The 15,858-nt window shown below is 41.6% G+C and overlaps 1 protein-coding gene across 2 annotated transcripts in view; it reads left to right on the forward strand.

Moving 5' to 3' along the window:
- Nucleotides 1–13,499, forward strand: part of EBF2 (EBF transcription factor 2) — a 190,672-nt gene extending 177,173 nt beyond the window's left edge. Inside the window, exons 15-16 of one of the 2 annotated variants that reach the window (XM_019659543.1) lie at nucleotides 5,163–5,330; nucleotides 10,562–13,499. In XM_019659543.1, the coding sequence (XP_019515088.1) occupies nucleotides 5,163–5,330; nucleotides 10,562–10,593 (200 nt within the window). In that variant the 3' untranslated portion in view covers nucleotides 10,594–13,499. Of the gene's footprint in view, nucleotides 1–1,081; nucleotides 1,358–5,162; nucleotides 5,331–10,561 lie in introns of those variants that run through there. The other variant, XM_019659544.1, reaches the window with a different exon arrangement.
- The last annotated feature ends 2,359 nt before the right edge of the window (nucleotides 13,500–15,858 follow it).

The following is a 15,858-nucleotide window of genomic DNA, read 5'->3' on the forward strand; positions in this document are numbered from 1 at the left end:
CCATTTCGTCAATTCAGTTGCTTGTGTCTGAAAGCACCATTCTATGGTTTTTCATTTTAGTTTTTAAACTAGTCTAATGTGGCCGGGCCATGCCATGGAGCAATCACTTGCCAGAGACATTAAAAAGAAATAAAGCCAAGCCTTTTGGTCAAGTTCACTTGCATTATGGCCAACGCAGAGTATCAAAACCCTGCATCTTTACTGCTTTTGCTCTCACACCACTTCAAAAATGGCCAAACAGATGTTTTTTCAATTTCACATACAAACTTCACTTCCTGGCGGTAGCAGTGTGTGCCAAGTTCCAGCTCAGTGCAAGTTTTTATGGCTGAATTCTAAACCCCTGACAATAGGGGTTATAATGAAATGCTGACAGACCCCTTAGCGCCAACAAATGCAATGGCTCAATGCAAAGGAGGATGTGTGCCCGGTGAGGTCCAGCTGGGACCGTGCAAGCCAATCAATCCTTAGAAGAAGAAAAGTGGTTTTTCCTGAACTCCCCATGTTCACAGAGATTTCTGGGCCAGACATGCTGGTCTTTGCTTTGGCCTCTCTCCATAGAGAGAGCGATGTCCAGAGAAATTCTCAATTGTGAGTACGTGTGGTCAGCTTTCCCAAAATGGTGCACTTTGGTGTTCCCAAAGATGGCCTACTCAACAAGCCTGCAACACCCAGGGGACCACTTCTTCCAGAGCAGAATAGCCACCAAGCAAATCCAAACTTTGGAACAGGATCCATAAGACAGAAATCCAACCTCTCCTCGGGGACCCCTACTTCACTCACAGAGTCTTAGACTATGCCCTCAATATTTTTATGTTTTCAAAACTAAACACCAAGACAGCTTCTATTGTAGACTATTAACTGATTATTGTAGAAAATGTGGAGCCCATGAAAGTAGTTTTAAAAAGGAAACCTACTCCCACCATAAAAAATAATCTTGTTAACATTTTGATATATTTCTATTGTCTTCTTTAGAAAAGAAAAAAATACCCTATTACAATAGTAATGTTCTCATTATAGACAATTAGAAGAGCATGTATATGTAAAAAAGAAAAGAAAAATGACGCACTTTATTTCTATGCAGAGATAACCATTGTTAACTTTTAAATGATCGCCTTCTGGTCGTGGAAAGACACATTTTGAAAATTGCAGTGTCTGCTCGGATGCACAGCTAATGGGATTCTGCCATAAGACCAATGAAAGAGGGAGTAGAAGAAAAGTGGCAAAACTACCCAAGTCACAGATACGAAGCTAGGCTCTATGAAGTCTGTCAAGGGTGCACACTTGTGTCCTAAGAACGGTGAACAGATATTAGGAGTGGTGCATGCTTAGACAAGTTAACTACAATGAACAGACTTTTCCCAGGAATTTGAGAATTTATTAGTGTCTTTGCTTTTTTTGTAACAGAAAGGTAAATGGACAACCTCGTTTGCAGGAAGTAAAGCTTTAAATCGAAGAGGAATATTAATATCTAAGATAGCTATTATGTCTACTGCTAAAGATTATATTATTTTTTTTACCAAAGAAATAGAGATTTCCCATGTGTTTATTTTAACAGCTTTTTTTCTGGTTTCTGCTACATCAAAAGTAATACATGTTCATGGCAGAAATTTTTGAAAGTATGGACAAGCAAAAAGAATAAATGTAAGAATATTCATAATTCCATCAGTCAGAGATATCATCATTAAAAGTTTGTAAATCACATCCTTCTAGACTTTTGCTTTGTATGTTTTTTAAAAATAAAAGTGGGTTCGATGTATATGCTATTATGTAATCTGCCTTATTCATCTGAGGAGGGATGTCTTTCTAAATCATTAAAGAGTCTTCTCCAACATTCGTTTTCATGTTTGCATAGCGTTCCATTTTATGGATTTCATGTAGTTAGTTTACCCTATTGTTGGTCACTTCAGTTTTTTCCTAATTTTTCACAATTATAAAAATGCCCTTGGATCTACCTGTTTGTGCATTTATAACTATTTCCTTGGAGTTAACTTCTAGAAATTAAATTACTGGGTATAAAAATACACACATTTTAAAATACAAATACTTTGGTACCTATTGAGAAAGTCCCTCCAGAGAGGTTAATACTCCCCTGAGTAAAGGAAAAGTATCTGTTTCCTGCCCTGTTAACTTTTTCTTAATCTTTATCAGTTTGCTAAGTGGAAAATAACAGCTCATTACTGTCTTAATGTGCATTTGGTTACTAATCAGTTTGAACGTTTATTGGTCTATAAAGGTCTTTTGGTCATTTTTATTTCTCCTTTTGTGACTTTCCATTTCATGTACTGTGCCCACTTTTCCATTGGGATGCTTTTTCTTTCTAGTTAATCTCTAAAAACTTAGCTAGTGGGGATATGAACACATCTAAATAATAATCACAAATATTTTTCCTACTTGCTTATTTGCCTGTTCTCTGTGTGTCACAGAAGTTTTCTGTCATGTGGCAAATCTATCTTGTGACTTTCTCTTTAGGCTTGGGGGTTGAAAGGATTATATAGATTATATAACCTTCCTAATTTTTCTACAAGCACCTTTAGAATTTTGTTTTTACAGATAACTCTTTAATCCACTTAGATCTACTTTCATGTTTAACATGAGGAAGCACTCTAAATTTAGTCACCACATGGCTAGTGTATTATTGTTCCCATGCATTCATTTCCCTATTAATTTGAAATGTCAGGTTTATTAAATTTTAATTCTCACATATACTCAGGTCTGTTTCTGGACTCTGTTTTCTCCAAGGATTTGTCTGCCGATATTTATGCTAGTATAACACTGATTTCATTGATGTAGGTTTATTATAAATTTTAATATTTGTTAAGATAAATCCCTCCTTAATACTTAAAAAAATTTTTTTTAACAAGGCTTTGTGGCTCTTACAGTGTTGTTGTTTTTTTAAAAATAGATAAACATAGAAATTATGTTTGTTGACAGGCACACATTAAAATTCCTTTTAGGGTTTGTATTATAGTTGAATTAAATTTTAAATTACTTGGATGTACTAATTTGGCATTTGACAAAGTTTTGTAAAAAATGTTTTAAATGGGTATGTTCCAGCTCTGTGCTTATTCAACTCTCAACAATTCCTTTATGTCATTTAGTAAAGCTTGAGGTGACTCCTACTGAGAGGCGGCCATACTTGATCTAATGAGCCCACTTTAGTTTGGGAATCTGTTATTAGAAAAGAAATATTTGTAAAATGAGTCATATGCTGAATAGAAATTGAATCGAGTGTGTGTGTGTGAGAGTGTGTGTGTGTGTGAGTGTGTGTGTGTGAGTGTGTGTGTATGTGTGTGTGTGAGTGTGTGTGAGTGTGTGTGTGTGAGAGAGAGTGTGTGTGTGTGTGTGTGTACGTGCCTAATTCACATTATGAAACCCCTCCTCTGTTGCGATGTATGCGGGGAGGTTTTGCTATTGCAGACACAGAAGCCAAGGTACCATTTTGGTGCCTGCATGGATCACATGTTATGGCAGAGACTGGACGGTGGTCAGAATCAGGGCCTCCTGAGTCTCAGCCTTTCTTTGGCCTCTAATTCTGTGCATCACAGAAACGGGAGAGGCTCCCTCCCTCCCTGCTCCGATCCACATTTCACTGATGCTAAAACCAAGGTTAGGAGATTTTGCTTGGAACTATGACTGGGTTCCACTCCCAATGCTTAACCCTGTATCCTACCCCATAATACTAGTGAATTAACCCAATATCTTCTCCATTTGCATCTTCAAGTATTATGTGAGAGTCTTACAGGACTTTATCCTCCTTCCCAATTTTTTATTTTTGATTCATATTACTGGAGGAAAAACAGAGCTGTACTCAGATGCTTTCTTCTGCAAAGCTCTTTAAAGCAGGACGACCTAAGGATAAGCAGTTTTTAGATAAAGCTCTGTTATTGATGTCTTTGGTTTGTAGTCAGCTGTAAAAGACATCATAGTGGAGGTATGCTGTGTGATTGCTTTATAATGCAATTGTGTGAACATAGCCCAAAGTGTATCTTTATTATGAGAGAGGGGAACCTGGGAGGGAGCCTCACACAGGACATCAGAACATTTGACCTTCAATTCACCTTGTACTTGGGCTTTGAACCATAAGTCACACTCACGTCCTCACTTTCAAAATTTAATTATGGAGTGGCTGGGCCACTGAGGATATGAAATAGAAGTTAGCACTCCCAGCCTTTATCATGGGCTTTGCATTTAGGGCCTAGTAATTCTTACCAAGTCATGGACAGTTCAGAATTCTGCAGAGGATGCTACAGTGAGTCCCTGCAACTTGACCTTCTACTCTGAGAATCTATCTCTAACAATTTTACCTCTGGGAACTCTATTTTACCCCTTTCTTGAGCACGTTGAACACAGAAGATAAAATTATCTTCTCGCGTGTTGTAACTTGGTGGAGAATCTGACTTTAAGAGGTGGAGCACTTCATTGTGTACATTGCCTTTATTTTTCTTGGAAATTACAACACTTAGCTTTTGGCATCCTTTAAGTAATTTTAATGTTAATATTAGTGGGGTTTTTTTCTACGCATTACATCAGAGGAGGCTGACTTGCAGCTTTATTTCCCAGGAGCTCTGAAAGTAGCGGGAGAGGGAGGTAATCTCCGAAATGTTAATACACTTTTACATTTAATGAGGAAGTGCCCATAGAGATGGCACTCTCCAAGAAGATGTTAATCCTGTACCTCAAAACTCTGGGGCCCCCAGAATTTCCAGGGAAGTACACAGCTCCTGGACAGGACTTCTTTTTAGGGTGAAAAAGAAGTTTCAGTTCTTGAGTGGATGTGATGAGTTTTCAGATGTTGCTCTTAGCCTTCTCTTGTGAAGCATCTACTCATGAATTAAGGCCTATCACAAAATCAGGTGGTGCATGCCTGACGCTCCCAGGCAGAAAAGCACCCTGCCCGCTCTGTCTCCATGGCTTCGTGTACATTCCTCCAATAGGATTATTAACCTCTTGGCTGCTTTATTTGTGTACTCCTCTCCCACTGGACAGTGGGAGACATTGGGCAGAGACATGGGCACATTGAACATATTTTTAAAGCCCTAGAATCTGGAACAATGCCTGGAACCCATTAGTCATTTCTCAATAACTGTGTACAGGTTCTATGTACTGAGAAGAACTCCTCGATATGTCCTTTTCTAAAAGAGGATTGTGCATTTGCTTTCCAGTCATGTCATCAAGTCCTACTGTTGGATCTTCCAGCACGTCTTCCATCCTCCCATTTTCCTCTTCAGTTTTTCCTGCTGTCAAACAGAAGAGTGCCTTTGCCCCTGTCATCAGGCCCCAAGGCTCCCCTTCTCCCGCCTGCTCCAGTGGCAATGGAAATGGATTCAGAGGTAAGCAAAGGTTCCAGTTTGGGAGTAAGCATGATACCTGTGCCACAGGACCAGCGAAGTCAGAGCAGGCAGCACAGCATCCTCCTATATCTCTCGCCATTTACCTGCAAAGAGATGCTTTGATGCTTTTATCTTGGTGCACGAATGGTTTGTACACCTGGGCTAGTACTCCACCCAAGAGCAGGATGGGGAATAACAGAGAAGCTGGACAACTCCTCAAGGTCCCAGAATTAACTGTGAGAGAGCCATACATACCCCCTAGGAGTGTGTGGACTCCCCGGACCTTTACATTCCACAAGGCCATGTCACTGTTTCCCAGAGGGTGCCTGGTCACCACGTCACATGTCACATGGTGATCACTGCTTACCTAATCAGCCTGCCGTCTGCTGTGCATGCACGTTCCCACGGCACAAATGCACTGGCTCCATCAGGAGCCCTGGCAGCAATGAGCGTCCTGGTTACATGCTGGTCAAATTGATAGCAGGTGCCCGATCAGGGTGCGGTAGGGAAGAAAGCAAAAAAGACGTACTGTGTCTAAGGACAAAAATGAATCCCCCGTCAAAGCCATTTCTGAGCGATGTCCTAAAATTTAATATGACACAACGTAACACAAATGTGATGAGTACATGAGAATCTAATCATCTCAGTGTGAATGGGAGGCAGCTGATGGCAAAAGAACAAATTGGAAACTGCTGAACACGGTGGATCCTGCCGACCCACATTATGCTTAGGCTGTGCCTTGAGTCTTGACATGAAAACACAACCAGCAGTGTTGGATAAAACCAAAAAGGGCAGAAGTTTGGTTAACCCCTTGTGGGCCAGAACCTCTGAAGTCAGCAGAGCCTTAGATGAGTTGTGCTGTTTCTGGGACGGCATCTGCCCAGTAGCTTTATGATAGCAAATAGGTTCCTGATCCTTTGGGGACACCCATGAAAGCTCATTCGCCCGTTGTGGCTGAGCAGAGCTCTGGGAGGTGCGGTCGGTTCCTGTCCCATCCTACCATCAGACAATGTTGTCTCCTGGAAGCCACTTGACTTAGCAGAGAAACTGTCAAATGAGAACTGAAAACCCAGCACTCAGAAGAGTCCCTGAAAATGATTTTCCTTTTAACTAGACAAAGCAGTTGGGTCTATATGCTACCCGACATGTGAGTAGTTGGAAACATCTGTATGTTTGAGGGGGGATAATATAGATATATTAGTTTTCATCCAGATGCCTGATTCAGAGAGAAACAGGCTCAGCCTGTAGCTAAGTGTCTCCACCTGCTCCATCTCTCATCAAGCAGGTGGTTTCCATCCCATCCTTAGAGCACATGCTCAGAACTTTTTCCATGATGGCTTCATCTCCCAACTGGGAAATGAAAACAATTGCCAAATACTTGCTGTGCCTTCCCCTTCCCCATGACCACTGCAGTGAAATTTCCAAGTTCTCTGGTTTTAGTCGTGTCCCTTAAACCAAGGGGGGCCACACAGGTCTCCTTGGGAAATGCAGAGTGACAGGCCCAAGAAAGGCTAAGGAGGGGTGCAGGTGTGGGAGGGAGACAGAGGAGTGCAGCCCTCTCCTCAGTCCAGACAACCCTTGCAAATATTTTCAGCTTCACTTTGAGGATAAAAAGCATGACTTTTGGTTAAGAGCTCGCTCAAGAGTTTGAGCTCTGAGCAACAGGGGTTCGAGTCCTGGCCCGAGCTGAGCAGCCGCTGAGCTGCCAACAAGTAGCAGGATGGATCAGCTAAAAAAAAAACCAAACAAAAAACACATGACTTGACTTCCATTTGCCACCCCTCCCCCACCTCCTCTCTCCCAAAACATGGAGTTGGGGAAGTAGAGCTGGTTTTCTCAGATCTTTCCCGATTTGTCCTGTCCAGGGAGACCCACCTTTGCGGCCTGCTCAGCTCTTGGTCAAGGAAGCGAGGATGAGGTTTTCACTGGCTCCCTGGTCTGGAATCCCCACCCTGCTTCTTGTTCCATGCCCAAGGCTCCCCGTGGTGTCACCCAGTCAGCGTTGAATTGGCCCAAAGAGCTGGAAGGCTCTGTGTGGTCATAGTGAGGTTTTCCTGTGGGGGCAACAGCAGTCGTAATAGCCAGAAGACCCCGATCTAGGGTCCTCAGCCATGCGAGCTCCTGGTCACCACAGGTCAGAATGCCTAGGCTGAGAGAATGGCTGAGCTGCACACTCTCAAGTGTATCTATAGGAGTGGCGATTTAGTGGGTTCCACGTAGGCACAGGCTCTGGGCTCTAGTGTCATTTCTAGGGAACCACTGGTTAAGTCCTGAGCGTCTTTTGGATCCTGTAATTTCCTCCAGATTTTTCTGGTGATTTGAACCTTAGAAGGAGGAGGACGTGGGGAGGAGGAGGAACCGGAAGAGGAGGAGGAGAAGGGAAGCACTTAAATTAGGATTGCAGACTAAAAAAATGACAACTATGAAAATGGAAAGTCCTGTGTGGAGAGATAAGAGGAGAATTCTGAGTATCAGCCGATGGGAGAGCACTGGACTTGATCAGATGTGTGTTGGAGTTCTAGCTCACCTCCTTCCCGACTGTGTGAACCTGTACAAGTCATTACCTTCTAAGAACCGCAGTTTCCTAGTCTGTTAAATAGGAATGCTGAAAGCTATCTCCAAAGGTTATAGTAAAGTAATTTGTGTGAAGAAAAGGCAAGGTGAAGGATATTTCACACAGCCCAGCAGAGAGAAGGCAGGGGTTGACGAAGGGTGCCTTTCAGAGGCCTTGAATCCTACTCGTCCTCATTTGGGACCAGGTGAATAGAAAGAAGCTCAAAGCCCAACATTACAAGGTGCCCATTGGTGCCGAGAGGGAGAAAACCAAGTTCTGACATTGAGTGCACTGCCCACAGTCACTGAATGAAGGAATCTGAGGCTGCAGGGACTGATAAGAAGGACGCTCCGTCTCTTGAGAGACAGTGGGAGAGTGACAGTGTGGTCTGAGGTGCTTGCGTGATCACAGGCCAGTGGAGAGGTTCTTCTCTCGATTTGTTGTGCAATGGTCTTAGTCATGTGTGAAGGGCATGGGCAACCAATGCCCTCTAACACTTGCTAACCATTGTTGAGCATCACATGCAAGACGCTGAACTCTACGCTTTACACACACTGTCTTGTTCAAGGCACAGGTGACCCAAAGGGGAAGGTCATACCATTATCACCATTTTCAGTTAAGTAGCTTGCCCGAGGCCACACAGCAAGTGACTGATGACTTGGTCTGAGACATTTTGACTCCAGAGCCTGTGTGCTCTGACACCCCGCTGTCTCTCTGGGGACAAGAATAGTACAATTTCTCTATCACCTTTCACCTATACCAACTTCCCTCCTGGACCAAAAGTGGGGAGGGATTATCGCTTTCCCAAAGGTAAGAAGAAAACGGATGAAGTGCAGTTAAGCCTTCTTCCCTTGCCCCACCATAAAAGTGCTTACTTTTTCTCCAGTTAACGCCTGCTTTCTGTCTGCTGGCTATGGTTTCCACGAGCAAAATGTCAGGGTCACCATGTAGCAGAGATCCAGCCCACCCAGTGCCCTGATGTGAGACAAGCTAGAAGGAAAAGATGTGAAATCTGCTGTTCTTCTGACATGTGCTGGATCTTGCTCTTTGAGCAGCTCTGCCCTTTTAATAAGCTCCGTAGGTAACTCTCTGAGGGCCCAGCAAAAGGAAGGGGCTGATGAGTTTTAAGTGTAATAGACAAGTTAAAGTTGAAAACGTGAGCCAGAATCCCCCTGCCAGAGAGTTACATGTGCAGCATCATTGCCCCACCCTGCACCTCATCTATCAGGCATTTACAGTTGATGAGTATAGATTGTCAAGATAATATTATGCACTAGGCGCCTGATTCATTTTCCAGCTCCCTCCAGGAAAAAAAAAATAAAATAAGAAAACCTCCTACACTCTAGGATAATTACCAGGGTTGCTATATCTCCAAATCATCAGGGAGTGTCCAGAATTGAACTGCCTTTATTGAAAAGTTACATCGATTCAATATATAGTAATACAGGCAAAAATAATTAAGGCTTTGCTAGCTGTGTAAGACCTTAATCCAGATCTCACAAACATTCAATAAAGGCTGTATGGGCAGGGAAATAGACGGCTGACAGTTTCGCCCGAGAAGACTACCTGGCATGAGAGAAGGGGCAGAGGAGGGAGGAGGAGGAGGAAGAGGAAGACGGAGAGGAGGAGGGGCGGAGGAGGAGGGAGGTGTGTTGGGGAGAAGTAGGAAGAATTTTGGCCATTTGCTTATAAGCGTAGTAAGCACCACTCAGCAAAAGGCTTCTATGCTATTTGATAAGCCCTAGATGAGATAGAGACCATAAAGTTCAAAGGGTCAAATTCTAGATATGGTTTGAAGTTTTGATGCCAGGAAACGATTCTGTTCATTTCCAAGACTGTGAAAATTCTATGAGTGCATCACCTGAAAGCCACGGCTGAAGGGGCACATTTTCTGTGTGATTTTTCTACATCGTGCTCACGCTGCTTTAGTTCCCATTTCAAGGGAGAGCCTTGGACCTGACGCCACCCAGACAGGCCTTGTCCATGTCCTCTTGACTAGATGCAGAAGGCACTGGGCATCACACTTGAACAGGGGACGCAGAGTGGAGATTGGAGTGACTCCCAAGTTAGGAACTAAATCAAGCCTTTTATTCCAGTGGATCAGCATTTATGAGTGAGTGAGCATTCACGTGGCAGCCATGAGCACTAAAGGAAGATGAGCTAGTCGGGGGGAAAAAAAGCTAATCAATTTCAGCTAGAATGGATAGAAACCTAGGATGGAGAGAAAGCCTGATTTGTTATAAATGATGCCTAGTAAGTAACTCAATAGGCTTGGCATCTGGAGTACTCTTTCCTGTTCCAGCTAAGTGATTTGGAACCATATAATCTAGAAATTATTTTAGTCTAATAATGAAAAATATACCTATAGTACAGTGTAGTTTGCATGTTTATGTCCATTAGGTCATGTATAAACCCCATTAATATAAAACAAACAAAACATAACTGTTGGCTTCCCAAGCAAAATGTCCACAAGCTTTGTGTATATTCCAGTGATCTGTAAGCTTTTGGTATCTAGGTAGACTGCTTGGAGAAAATAGGTTCCCCTATCAGTGGAGGGCACCATCTCCCTGGATTGCATCAGACTCTGTCAATCCCATCATTGGCCCCTCTCTTTGGGTGATAGACTTTCATGTAAAAAGCCTCCAAGTCTCATTCCTGTGTCACCCTTTCCTTGCAGCCATGACCGGACTTGTCGTGCCCCCAATGTAAAGAAGAAGAACTGCTTTCTTATAGCACAAAACTACTTACTCTGATGGACCAATAATGAAGAAAGCACTATGAGCTCTGTGTGGGGAGTGTTGTGCCCCCAAAAGGAACATGATGGACAGATTTGGGTGTATGAGGAGCGGCGTCTTATCTGGTCTCACATTTCTCATGTAGCTCTGATGGTGGCTACATAAACTGACCCTCTTGGGGACAAGGACAAAAGATGTCATTGACATAGTCAGTGCTAAAAGCAGAAATTCTTTGTTATGAACATTGTAAGAACCACCTTCCTATGTTTGTAAAATATTTAAGAAAAAAATTGGCAAACAATTCATGCTTAATATTTTGGATACTATTTGTTTTTCTTTGTAGGAAAAAAAAGTTGAAAGTTTCTATTTTCTATGAAGCCTTTCAGATACCAATTTAGTTTATGCAGAAAAAAAAAATTGAACAAAACAGGGTACCAGCATGGAAGACTTTCTTAAGACGAAACCTGAATTGAATGATGAAATGTTGTTGTATGTGTGTTTGCTTATAGTTTAATCTCTTTAAAAAAAAAAACAAACGAACAAACAAAAAAAAAACAAAAAAAGGGAAAAAATTTAAAATGTTTTACAATTATTTAAATAAATAAACGTGTAACTTATTGTAAGTAGAGGTAGAAATTAAGACCTTTTTGGAAGAGAGGAATTTCTCTTCCCGATGTAAAATGAAACTGATGCAAACATGTAGTAACAAGTTTAAAAGGTGTGTGATTATTACTGCAGTTACTTACTAGACTCTTATCCCCCATCTTGCATCCCCCTCTTTTCCATCATTTTATTGACCCATGGGCAAGAACAGGTACCTGATGTAGATTCCTACAGAACAACCCAATACGGAAAGATTCAAGTCCATACACATACACAGACACTCAAGTCCATCAATTCACTCCCAGCTCCATCTGCTTTCTAAATAGTCTACATATCCCTTTTTGTATTCACTCTTTGTAAATTTTTTTAAAACGTGTATTAGCTTTCAACATTCTCCCGAGCGTGCAGAGAATTCCCATGTTTCAGCGTGTCCCCGGCTTTGCATCCTAGGGAAAGACCTTAAAGAAGAGCCAAAGCCACGTGACTTTCCCAGTCCAGCAGCCCCTTTGGAAATCTTAACAGAGCCACACTCTCCTTCCACTTGGGTTATCTGGGTCAACATCGAGGTAGAAACCCCACAGAACTTCAGAAACAGGGTTTGAAGAAGACAACTTTGTTTCTTGAACTCTTAGAATGTCCAAATCTTTTCTTCTGTTTGCAGATTTCCCCTTTCGTGGAATGAAACTCTCTTGAAAAAATTATGGATCCAATTTGACCCAGTTTCCAGGCAGGAATGGGATGGGATGTGGAAGAGGAATGTTAAAAGCCCTAAATCCCTCTCCTCATGTTCAAAGAAATGGAAACTCAGATTCTTAGCAAGGTCAGAGATGGGGGGCACCTGTGTTCCCAGCAGCTCAGTTATCCAGGCCTTCAATGGGCTCTCCGCAGTTCTGGGAGGGGCTCTTAGAGGGAGAAACATTGCAAGAGCTGCTAACAGTGGCTGAGTTTTGAAAGCTTGTGTGATCCTGGGGATGTAGCCAGACTTGTTTGGATTGCCAATAAGGATGTCATTTTTTTTTTCCACGCCAGGGTTCTCCTTGTTGACTCTTTGGCACCACAATATAGTCTATACACAGACTCCAGCTTGGGGTTCTTGGTTGGGGTTCCAGCATTACAGATTGATGCAGTTCTCATGGAAAAACATCTTTAGTGCATATGAGCCAATTTTACATGACTTTGTAAGTTCTGTCTCCCTCCTGTTTGCCCCGGAGATACATGCCCATCTCTATTCAATCCTAACAGTATCCTTTGCCTTTATTCTGGAATTACCCAATAGGACCCAACTATTATTTCTATGCACATGAGATTCCAAGGTTTGGGATACCTGACATGCTTATAACTCTTGCTGACAGTCCCTCACAGTCAGGGCTTAAAGCACCAAAATACAGGGAAACACACCAGAGAACATTCTCTGGTGAAGAATCTGATGGGAGGGGACGAGTGAGCGGAATACAAACATTACCATCCGAAAGTGAAGGCAGAACGAACTCACGCATAGTTAGACCTGGATTTGAGCCAATCTAACATAAGGAAATGTTTTTTTCAGTAGCATTGCTTTTAGAATCTGTGATATTTGCTCTTGCATGAAGATGAGTGCAGTACTGTCTTCAAAATGATTGTAGAATTTGTCGGTAGCTTTATACCGAAAAATGTGTGTCACTAAATGCCAGACATCCTTGACCATTCAGCTAGAACCTTGGCAGCAACAGATCTATTTAATTGTACAAATGTGTGTAAGGATTATTTTTAGTGTACTAATAAATTGAAAACAAAGCTACTCTGTCCTCTTTAGTCATTGCTATTGAATCATTTTGGTCCCAGGTTATTTTTGTGCCACTTTGGAAGATGAGTATTTCTATAGGTAACTACAAATTCTAGCCTATCTTTGTAAGAGGAGCTGTGTAAGAATTTTTCATTTAAAGGGACAATTTACTTCATTATTTATCTCTTTTTTGTTTTGTTTTGTTATAGCATTGTATTTTTTCCCAGTTTTTCTTTGCACATTTCAATATGCATGGTTTAAAAACCATTATTTTCTCTACCTTTTGTACAGTAAGGTCTCATCTTCAAACTGTATAGTTTCATTTTCTTGTTTTGCTTTGTCAGTTATATACAGTATAAAGTTGCTATGCACAGAGCTTTTTGTAAAGACAGCTTTTTTGTTTACTGTTTTTAATGGTCTTACTTATGAAAGAATATCTTGTTTGTAAAATGAATATGTCTACTTCAGTTTTAAACTTTAAATTATCCTAACAAAAAATAAAATTTTTGTACTGTAAAAATTATCGGAACTTTGTCATTTTCTTTCTTTCTTTCTTTCTTTTATTTTTGAAATGGAAAAACTCATCTTGGGATTTGTTCTTAAGTTTGGTAATTTTCTCATAACTACTAGTCCCTGAATTCTGATTAAGGAAATCTTACTACTGTGTTTGCTTACATGTAAAGTGGTCTGAGGTGCTTCCTTGGAGACGAGAATATGTATGACTTTGTCATTTTCTGTATGTATTTATATATCTATCTGGTCAAATTCCTTCATAAAAACTCAAAGGATCCTCCTTCCTATGTTGGCCTTGGCTGTATGGAATTCTTGAGGTAGGTGGGTGGTCTACTTAGATTTGAAACTTCGTGTTGAACAAATGTTACAGCTGGTCAATCAGACACGGGGTGAAGAGTTGGAGGCTGGCCACAAAGAGTTGATGCCTATTCTTAAATCAGGAATAGAGCAAGACACATGTCCCTGGAAGGAAATAATTCATAGAAAATAGCTCTTACAGGAAGATAGGAGGGCTGTAGGAGCTCAGAGAAGATGGCAATCTCAAAGGGTTGAAGTGGTCAGAGAAGGTCCCATGGGGCAGGTGGGGCTGGACTGGGCCTTCAAAGAATGGTAGGACTTTTGCAGTAGGGGTTGATAATGAGCACTGTAGATGGGAAGCCTTCATGAACAAAGACAAATAAAGGAAAATTCACAAAGCACATTGAGGAATATGTGATCCTAAACATGAATTTCAACCAAACTGTTCACAAGCATACTTACAATTGGATTATCTCATTTCTCTCTCCAAGAATATCAATATCTTCAAACCACATAGATTGTGTTGCTTGTGTAAGTGGATGAGATGCTTCCTCTAGGTGCTATTCTGAAAAAGCCGCTGTAGTTTGCTTTCCTCTGTGAAGACTAGCTCTCTGCTTTGTATTCTCATCCTTGTGCCTTCTCATCCTTCAGGCCTCAGTTTAAGTATCGTCTATTCAGGGAGGCCTTTGCTGACCTCTGACCTCACAGGTTTCCCATTTAATCTCTTTAACTGAACCCTGTGTGTGTCCTTGTTATGATGTGTGTTCATTTGTTGTCCCCTTTAGACTGAAGGCTCATAAGAATAGGGACTATATCTGCCTCATTGCTGTATGTGGAACATTGAACTCAGTGCTTGAGGTGCCCAACACATAAATACTTGTTGAATGAGTGAATGAGGCAGCTGAATTCTGATCCTTAAGGGCAGCTCTGCCTTGTCATGTGGGAAAGGTAGCAGATCTGTCACAAATGAAAGGAAAAAATAGCATCACTTTGAGAATCCACTCCTTAGGATTTATCTTGTCAGTCAACTAGTAAAAAAAAAAAAAAAAGTGAAGTGTGCCTATAATGAAAAGCGGCTGGTTGTTTAACCAACAGGAAACTCAAAATGGCAGGGAAGTGAAGAAGAAGAACCCTCCAGCTGGTGGCCTGTTGGATAGGTTGCTTTGCCTTTTGGCCAGGAAACGTATTCCATGTGGATTTTCATGATGCTCAGATGTAATTTCAGACCCAGAGTTGGGGCCTTTTAGGGGGAATGTACATTCTATTCCTATTCCAGATGACATGTGACTTGTTGACCACACACTTGAATCTCAAAACATCTATGGTGCATTCACCAAACTAGAAGAAGTTCAGAGTGGCTGTAGGCCACTGCATGTGAGAGTGTGATGAGATTTAAAACTTGAAAAATTAGGTGGGCACTGGGTCCCCAAAAACCTTGTTCACCATACCACAGAGTTTAGGCTTTGTCCGTAGGACTATGCTGTAGGTAATGGAAAACTATTGAAGGAACTTAAGAAGCGGCATCATCAACTTTATGCTGTAGAAAAATCACAATAGCTACAGAGTGGATTATGGATGGTAGCAAGTGGATATTGGAGACAAGGAGACCAATTAGGCAAGGGATAAGACAGCTGATAAGCACCAGTGTGCTGTGTCTATGACTGGTAGCCATTCTGATTGGTCAGTGCCTGTGGCATGCCAGTTGATAAATGTTTTAAATTATTCTTGCTATTCGGAAACTACTGCAGTTGTCCAGGCAAGAGTTCAGACTCATGCCTGAATCAAGGATTGGCAATAGAGATGGAAAATAGAGGGAAGGTTTGCGAGAAAGCTCTGCAGTTTGAAAGGACTTATTGACTAGTTAGATGTGGCAATGAGAGAGGTGGGTGACTATGATAACTCCCAAGTTGCTAGTTAGGCAATTGGATTTTGAGATAACATTAACTGAAGTGGGAAATAAAGAGAGGAACATGTTGCAAATAGAAAGATATGATGATTTTACACTGGGTCACAAGTGCTACCATTCCTCCTCTCTCTCTGTCTCTCTCATTCCTTCTCTCTCTC

The sequence above is a fragment of the Hipposideros armiger genome, unplaced genomic scaffold (genome assembly GCF_001890085.2).
Source record: "Hipposideros armiger isolate ML-2016 unplaced genomic scaffold, ASM189008v1 scaffold_301, whole genome shotgun sequence".
NCBI classification, from domain to species: Eukaryota; Metazoa; Chordata; class Mammalia; order Chiroptera; family Hipposideridae; genus Hipposideros; species Hipposideros armiger.